Source organism: Atta cephalotes (genome assembly GCF_000143395.1).
Source record: "Atta cephalotes unplaced genomic scaffold scaffold00092, whole genome shotgun sequence".
Taxonomy (NCBI): Eukaryota; Metazoa; Arthropoda; class Insecta; order Hymenoptera; family Formicidae; genus Atta; species Atta cephalotes.
Genome location: NW_012130156.1, coordinates 407,847 through 416,637, shown reverse-complemented (window position 1 = coordinate 416,637; position 8,791 = coordinate 407,847). Strand labels below are relative to the sequence as shown.

At 33.9% G+C, this 8,791-nt stretch overlaps 1 protein-coding gene across 1 annotated transcript in view; it reads right to left on the bottom strand.

The window, feature by feature from the left end:
* The window catches only part of LOC105624884 (titin-like), an 84,833-nt gene that overhangs the window by 58,177 nt on the left and 17,865 nt on the right, over positions 1-8,791 (bottom strand). Inside the window, 11 exon segments of the mRNA XM_012206234.1 lie at positions 1,271-1,400; positions 1,494-1,660; positions 1,807-1,963; positions 2,059-2,397; positions 2,528-3,246; positions 3,345-3,680; positions 5,846-6,032; positions 6,132-6,303; positions 6,536-7,055; positions 7,148-7,546; positions 7,640-8,642. Coding sequence (XP_012061624.1) covers positions 1,271-1,400; positions 1,494-1,660; positions 1,807-1,963; positions 2,059-2,397; positions 2,528-3,246; positions 3,345-3,680; positions 5,846-6,032; positions 6,132-6,303; positions 6,536-7,055; positions 7,148-7,546; positions 7,640-8,642 — 4,129 coding nt within the window.

The following is an 8,791-nucleotide window of genomic DNA, read 5'->3' as shown; positions in this document are numbered from 1 at the left end:
ATATATACACATACATACATACATATATGTATAATCGTAAAGTGGACGTACATATATAGTGAGAAAACTGTATAATATGTATATGTAAATATATATATTTTTTTTACGATATATTTTTTATAATCAACATCAAAATTATACAGCGAACGAGTAAACGAGTTACATATATTCAACGCAGTTGCATTGCTATTTTTCTTTTGTTTTTCCATACTGATTAATGTCGCGCAAAATTTCCAATTTTGATTTTTCTATTTACAAAGTTATAATATTCTTTGTGAAAAGCGAACATCATTTTTATCCTAAGAAGCAAATCAAAATATTGGCAATACAAGTGGAACGACATTTCATTCTACCAATCATCTATATTGTATTAATCTTAAAAAATGATCGCACTTGTCCTGATCGATTACATTACAAACAATTTCGATTTTTATTTTAATTTTGCTTTTACAGCACTTTAATTTTAGCATTACATTCGTGATTTTCTTACTTAAGTGATATAATTCTTAAGATAATTTTTGCGCGCGAAATTTGTAGTTTTATAATGCAATAATCTGAACAAGTTTCTTAATAATAATTTATTGTTATTAATTATTCCTCGTTTCACTCGCTCAACTATTCTCAAAATAGTTAGTACACAAACTCCCCGGACGCGCACGTCATTTTTAATTACAGGAGATCTGTTTGAGATGGAAGTTGAGAACTCTAGCAAGGTCGGTAGGTTACGTTTTTTTAAGGAAGGCAACAATAAAGCACAAAAATAAAAATATGGGCGGATATTTACGGCGAATCGTGCTGCGCGGAGACGTTGTAAGACTTTGAGACGATGTAAAGACGTTAGTCGCAATAAACACATTAGACGGAAATTAATGTATACATTAGCAATGATCAATTGCGATATTGTAAAAATTTTTGATATTGTAAAAATTCAATGATCATTTTATTCAACATCCATTTTATATCTATTGCTGTATCATGCGCCATTGAAAAGCAGCTAATTCTTTTGACATCTTGAAAACTACTAATCTATAATTCCCACGAGATTATTACCGATTTAATCAATGTACAACAAGAAGTACAACAAACTAAAAAAGTTAGAATAACCTTTTTCAAGATTTAACAAACAATTCGCTAATATTATTAATTTGTTAATTGATTGTTGTCATGCTACTGTCTCGAGTATTTATCTCCGGCAGTTGTTGGAGTATAATATAAGAACAATCGTGTGTCATGTTAGCAATCGATTCTATATCTTTTATTCAATTCTTACTTTTGACGATGAGTTTGGCAGATGTTTCTACGGTACCGGCTGAAGTTGTAGCGCGGCAAGTGAAAGTACCAGTATCCTCCTCGTAGGTAGTTGCTATCAACAGCACCGCATTGTTCCCTTCATGAATCATCTGAAAATGATATGTGCCATGTCTTCCCTGAATATCATGTCTAAACATAAAATCTCCTTCGATGATATGGAAGAATAATGGCAAAATATTTACCTGAAAATCTGGTGATTGTGGGATCAAGGCACCCTCTCGATACCACTGAATTGTTGGCTTAGGCTTTGCCAGACTCACTTGAGTTTTAAATTGAGCTGGTTGTCCCTCTATCACTATTTGATCCTTCAAAGGAGTCAATTTTGCCAGGACATCAGTTGTATCGGGCGCTAATTGAAAATGATGCGTCAATGTCGTTAATAAAAAATTTAAAAAGATCGAATTTGAACTTTTTATTTTTTGATATTTATTATATTTTATGCCGTTGATAAAAAATTTTTAAAAATATTGAATTTGAATTTTTTTTTTGTCTTACCGAGAACTCTGAGATTGGCAGACGTTGTGACCTCACCAGCGGGGTTTTTAGCAATACATTTATAAACACCTTCATCTTCGGGAAAGGCTTCAGAAATCCTCAAAGTACAGAAATCGCCTTCTTTTTGCATTTGAAAATACTTCGACGGTTTGATTACCTACACAAATAATATAAGCATTCGCGAATAAAATTATTTTAAAAATTCATTATGTCACAGTTATTTTATTGTAGCTATTATTTCATTATACATACTTTATCAGCTTTTTTCCACTGTATAGTGGGAATAGGCTTTCCTGCGATTCTACAAGCGAAAGCGACTGAAGTTCCTTCCTTAATGATTTGATCTCTTAATGGCTCTAGAACAGTTGGCGCTTTTTCTACTGTTGGTGTTGTAGGTTTTGTGACCTTTGTTGGAGATTGAGGTCCGCGAACAGTACATTCCGCTTCGCAACGTGCTTCTCCAGCACTGTTAATCGCAACACATTCATATTTGCCAATGTCTTCTGATATTGTCTCGAGAATCAGAAGTGTATAAATATTATCTTCTTCCAAAGTTTTATAACGGATGTCCGCTATTATCTTTTTGCCGTTCTATAATAAAAAAGATTCAAACGTAAATTAATTTAAATTTTCTGTTCACTATGCGCTATGTATAAAATCATCAATCGAATCGGCAAGTTTATAGCACATATACATTTTATATGTATTTTACTTATTTTACCTTGAGCCAATAAACATCCAAAGGTTTAGTGCCGGTAATTTTGGCATCAAATCTAGCGAGTTGTCCGGTAGTAACAGAAGCAGATTGGATTGTGGATAAGAAACTGGGTGGTACCGTGCCACCTCGTCCAGGCTGCCTTCTGCGTTCCTCTACGACTAAATTGGCACTACATTTGGCTTTTCCTCCTCTATTCTCAGCGATAACAGAAAAGACACCAGAATCTTCCATAAAAACTTGTCTGATAATTAACACTGATTTGGTGCTGAAGGTATAAATTTGAAGATCAGCTGAATTTTGTATAGGAAAATCTTCGCGATACCATTTGATAGTTGGTAGTGGATCGCCATCAAATTCAACTTCAAATTTCGCTTGTTCTTGCTCAAATGCTCTACAAGGTTGAATCTTCTTTGTAAAAATAGGAGGTTTGGCAGGTTTGACTTGACCTTGCACCACGCGTTCTTGTGTTTTCGCTTTATGTTCTACTTCTGTTGTCTCCGTTGCTGTAATTTTTCTCGTTATTTCTACGTCACCTTTGACTTCTTTTTGTATTTGTTTTTGTTTTGCAACATGAACTTCGCGACCATGAACTGTAGATTCAGATGGTTCCGGAGGATATTTTCCCGTGGCTTTAACGCGTTCTGTATCTATATCCACTTCGGTAACAAATGGTTTTTTTACATATTTCGGAGGTGCTTGTACAGGTTCTTGTTGCGGTTGTTCTTCTCTAATAATAAGAAATTATCAAATATTATCACTAAATATTTGAATATAGATTGCCAATATTATTAAATATTTATTATAATATATACTTACAAACTTTCTTCATACTTTTGAGCCATTCCCTTTGCTAAGGAATGTGCAACGACTTTATCACCAGGAATAGCAAATTGATGTGAAGCTTCTCTTAACCTGGTCTCTTTAAGCACTTGTTCCTCTTCGAGATTCATCAACTTATTATAATAATCTTCATTTTTCTTGCTCTTGACGGATTTCTGCCACTCAGTGTCTGGTTCTTTAATAACTTTAGGGCCAAGATGCTCTGTGGCAATCTCGATTCCTTGGGAAACACTTTGATGACGTTCGTCGAACACACGCTCCAATTCTGTATTTTGCCGCTCGGTCTGGTACTGTGTTAGTCCATAATCGTACCAGGCTAAAGAAACAATACATGATATCTCTGTGCTCTCGTATTTCGTACATCTCATAAAGAAGAACGCATATGGACGTATCATGGATTGGTTTAATTTTGGATTCTTAATTAGCGAATACAGCGTCCCTCTCAGTGAGGTATTATATAGCATTTGCATACATTTTCCCTTGAAAATGTAATGAATCATTTACATTATAATTTATTACAAGATCAGATTCAGAAACCTCACTAAAGCAACATTGCGTTTCTCTTAATCAAGAAACAAAAATATCTAAAATCTCGAAAATCACGATACCTAAGACACAGTACGTGAACGACGATACAACACATATCGACGACACTTAGATGACAGATAATAGGAATCGAGCTGGGTATGGAAAATTCGCATGGTTAATACATATCTGAAATTATTTTGTTTTCACATATTATCAAAAATATTGTTAGATTAAATTATTTGTTTCTTATGTACGTGCTCTCCTTCGTATTATGAGAAGGTTTTCTTTCAATTTAAAGAGAACATATATAATATTCTGAATCACAAAATTCCTTCGTTTGATTAACTAAGTAATTTTACGCAAATCATCGAATTTCATTTTTTTTTTCGACGAATTAATTAAGTTAATATACAACCGCTTGCTACTTTTCGTACGAGACATTAAAGGATGGATAATATATTAGGTGTGGGAAAAAGTTTGTGGCGTTTTTTCCGTTACATCTAACGGGCCACGAACTTTTTCCCACACCTAATAGAAAACGCATATTCAAAAAGAAAAAAAAGGAAAAGATAAACAAAAAAGCAAGAAAAACAGCAAATTAAACACATGATAGTAATTAAGATCAAATTATATATTGATTGCGCAATATTGATGAGAAATACGGAATCTGTTCGATATTTGCATTTTCTACAAACAATACCGGACATGAATTATTTTATATAACAGTAAGGGAACAAAAAATATAGAGTGCCTATAGTACAATGAATAAGAATAAATATTAAATAAGGTAAATGGTCCACCTTATCTCTTCTTCCCTGTCTGAGAAAGTTCAACTTTCTACGCGAAGTAAGGTCCACCTTCATCAAAAGTCATCTTTAGGCAGGGAGGAAGATGAGATAGAGCTTTATTTTGAATAAAACGTCTTTACAAAATCATAAATTTTCTATTTTAAAAACAAAATTTATATAAGAAAATAATGTTTTCAAAGAAAATTTTTGTTTTTAAAGTAGAAAATTTATTTTAAAGCAGAGAATTTTTGTTTTATAGCGGAACTTTTTCTGTTAAAAACTTTTTAACGAATAACGATGGCTAAAACCTGTTGGAGATCACTTTTAGGATCATGATCTTGACTACATATGTCAGGGTTAAAGTCATCGGAGCGGATTCCTCAGTATATTTATCTTAAACAAATATCTTAAATACAGATTAAGGGTTAAGTATAAACATAAGAAGTAAATAAATTGAGATTGAATGAAACACACTAATGAGCAATAAACCCGCCGTATTCTCCAGCGCAACAATATAATATATGATCGTATTTATAAGAAAAAAAAACATTAATAAAATATAAGACAATATTAACGTTTTTCCGACGATTATATTTTTCATACCTGAATGAAGTGAGAGATACGATACCCCTAAGTTGCTCTAATATTCCCGTTGATATTTCCAACCATGACGAAGAAGGAGAAGCAGAAGAAGCTGTCGGATTTGAGATGGTTTTTGTGGCTTTGGAGTGCCAAATGTGGAAAGTAGGAAAAAAGGAATCATTTATGTTCGAATAGTTTAGAGTGTTCTCTGTATTCGAATGCATGTGTCGTATCGATATATAGAAAATGTACTGCGTTTCGGTTGCTCGATATTTCCAATCTACGCTCGCCTTTCGCGAATCGTTATTGGAGATTTACAACCGTTTTTTCTTTTCATTTTCACGTGTGATATATCTGTATTATTGTAATCCATTCAAATTGTTACTGCGCATAAATTCTTCGTATTTTTCAAGAAAGTTATAGAAAGTTAATAATTAATTAATTAAATTTACAATTTTTATATTCAATTTTTATATTTCTTTTGCTTATACAATCTCATTGTTCTATAAAAATATACTTTATTTCATTGTAAGACACGAAGAAGTCATGGCCATATATTTATATGATAGGAGCGAAAACTTACGCCTTGGTGAATTTTTCAATACACCGCGGTAATCGTCGCTTCGTTGCTTCACCGTTAGAGTTGTTTCTGTACATGCTTCGCCAACGGAGCTTCTTGCAATCACTTCAACTTTTCCGTGATCGTACTGTCTCGTCTTTGGTATATCTAGATGATACATGCCATCGTACGTTAATTTATAGCGGGATCCCTGCGTGAAAAAGGGGACAAATTTAATATAATTACATTATGAATATATTTTGGCCAGAAGCATCATTTAATGTATTGCAAGTGATATTTTGAAACTTACATTGACTACCGTATGTCCATTGATTATCCACATAACTCGAGGTCTTGGATAACCAGTGACTCGACAACAGAATCTAGACCAGTCACCTTCTTCGACAATTACCGGTTCTGGTTTGCTCACGAAAATAGGTGCCGAGCGTATTTTTTCTTGTTCACCTTCTTCTTCGGGTACTCTAAGGTTTGATATTTTAAATAATACATATTATCATTTTATATTGATGATTTTTCGTCATATGGACAAATAAATACTTGAAAAAAACAATTTTTTTTCTTTTGAAAAGTCTTTTTTCTTGGAAACAATATCTCAAGATATGTATAAAATAAATTTTATGTTTTAATAATTTTATCAGTCAAAGAAATTATTTTTCTTATACACAATAAATGAAGTGTAAAATAATATCTTACATTTGCCATGCCGCTTCCATTTCTCTGATTTTCTCGATGCTTTTCATGCCTTTTGGAAGTTGAGACTCATAGATAATTCCTGGTTTTCCCGCAGTTTTGATTATAGCTCTGGTCTCGTCCATTCCATAAAGGTTCGTAGCTCTGCATAAATACTCGCCACTGTCTTCTGGATAAACCCAACCAAAATTCATTGCTACATAGCCAAAATCATAAATAGGCGTAAATCGATTCTTATGAGGTAATGGTTTCCCGTTAAAGAACCATTCGACTTTCATATTTGGATCACCCACAGGTGCCAATTGGCATTCAAATTTGGTACTATTCATTTCAACAAGATCGGTCTGATCTTGAATTTGCGTGACGAAACGAGGCGGCTGTTTTTTATCCGCATCATATAGATCGTCTTCGGTTAAATGTATTTCCGAAGTATATTTTTTAATTGTCGCTTCCATCTGCATCAAGGCTTCTGATTTTTTCATACCTTTTGGTACTTGATTTTGTAGAATAATGCTTGGTAATTCTGTGAAAAAAAATTTATTTGATAAGTCCTCTTTGATATAACTGATTTAGCTTGAACAATGAAAACTAATAAAAGATTAAAATATAACATACTCTTGCAAGATACAGCAGCTCGAGTGGTATCTTCTCCAAGATTATTGATGGCTTTGCAAACATATTCACCAGAATCCTCAGGATAAACATATAAGATATCCATAGATACAAATCCCATATCGTAAACCGTTCTATATCTGTGCCCAGCAGGTATCAATTTGCCATTTCTATACCATTCGATGTGTAAATTCGGGTCCTCTTTGGGTTCTACACGGCATTCGAATCTGACTGGTTCACCCTCGTCGATAGTTGTTGATTGGATTTGCGTGATGAAATGAGGCGGTTGTTGAGGTGCTTCTTCCGCAGGAGCTTGAGAGACCGGTCCTCGTTCCAATTCTTTTAGCTTTTCACCACTCATTCCCATTGGTAATTGAGAATCAAAATCTATTGTTTTCTTGGCTATAAAAGAGAATGAAATAAGAAATTATTTCTGTTTTATACTATAATAATTAAGATATATCTACATTTTTAAGATCGAAATATGCAACTTACATTTACAAGTAATGGCAGCCTTGGTAGTAGCAGAACCCCATTTGTTGGTAGCTCTGCAGACATATTCGCCGCTATCTCGTGCATATGTATACGACATATCCAATGATATAAATCCAAAATCATTAATTTGATGGACACGAGAACCTGTCGCGAAGGGCCGTCCATTGTGGAACCAATCAATACGCATAGTAGGATCACCCACAGGCTCGACTCTACAATCAAAGTGACTCGGTCCAGCTTCTTCAACTTCAATGTCTTTAAGTTCGACAATAAATTTTGGTGGATTCGGCATTTCTTCTTCCGCCAAAATCTCATCCTTCTTATATAGGGACTCTTCCAGTTTTTGAATGCTTTCTGTACCAGTTTTAAAATTATTCGGTAATTGAGGTTCCAGAATGATACCTTGACGTCCGCGAACTTGAAGCTTGCATGATACTGTGGCTTCACCATGACGATTGGTGGCTTTACAAGTATATAAGCCGGAATCGCGTTGATAGCAATTTGCAACTTCTAGAATGACGAAACCAAAGTCATGAATCGTTTTGACTCTACTACCAGCGAGAAGAGGTTTGCCGTTGTGGAACCATTCGACTCTCATACTAGAATCGTTAATTGGTTGTAATCGGCATTCGAAGTGAGCAAGAGAATTTTCAGTCAAAGTTAAGTCAGAAGGAGTCGTGATAAATTCTGGCGGTCTACCAGTATCGTCCTCGGGACTGATCTGACCCGAAACAGCTCCAAGACCTTCCAACTCAGCAATCTTATCAATTGTACTCTCCATACCTTTGGGTAACTGAGATTCCAAAATAATACTGCGTTTGCCCGTACATTTCATTGTGCACGTTGTCACGGCCTCACCGTAGTCATTTGTTGCTCTACAACTATATTCGCCAGAATCTTCAGGGTAGATAGGAGAAATTTCCAAAATGACGAAACCAAAATCGCAAAAAGTGCGGAAGCGAGATCCTGTTCGCAATGGTTTACCATTCCAAAACCATTCGACCTATATCAAAAAGAACAATATAATATCCAATAAAATGTATATATATATATATATATATATATATATATATATATATATATATATATATATATATATATATATATATATATATATATATATATATATATATATATATATATATATATATA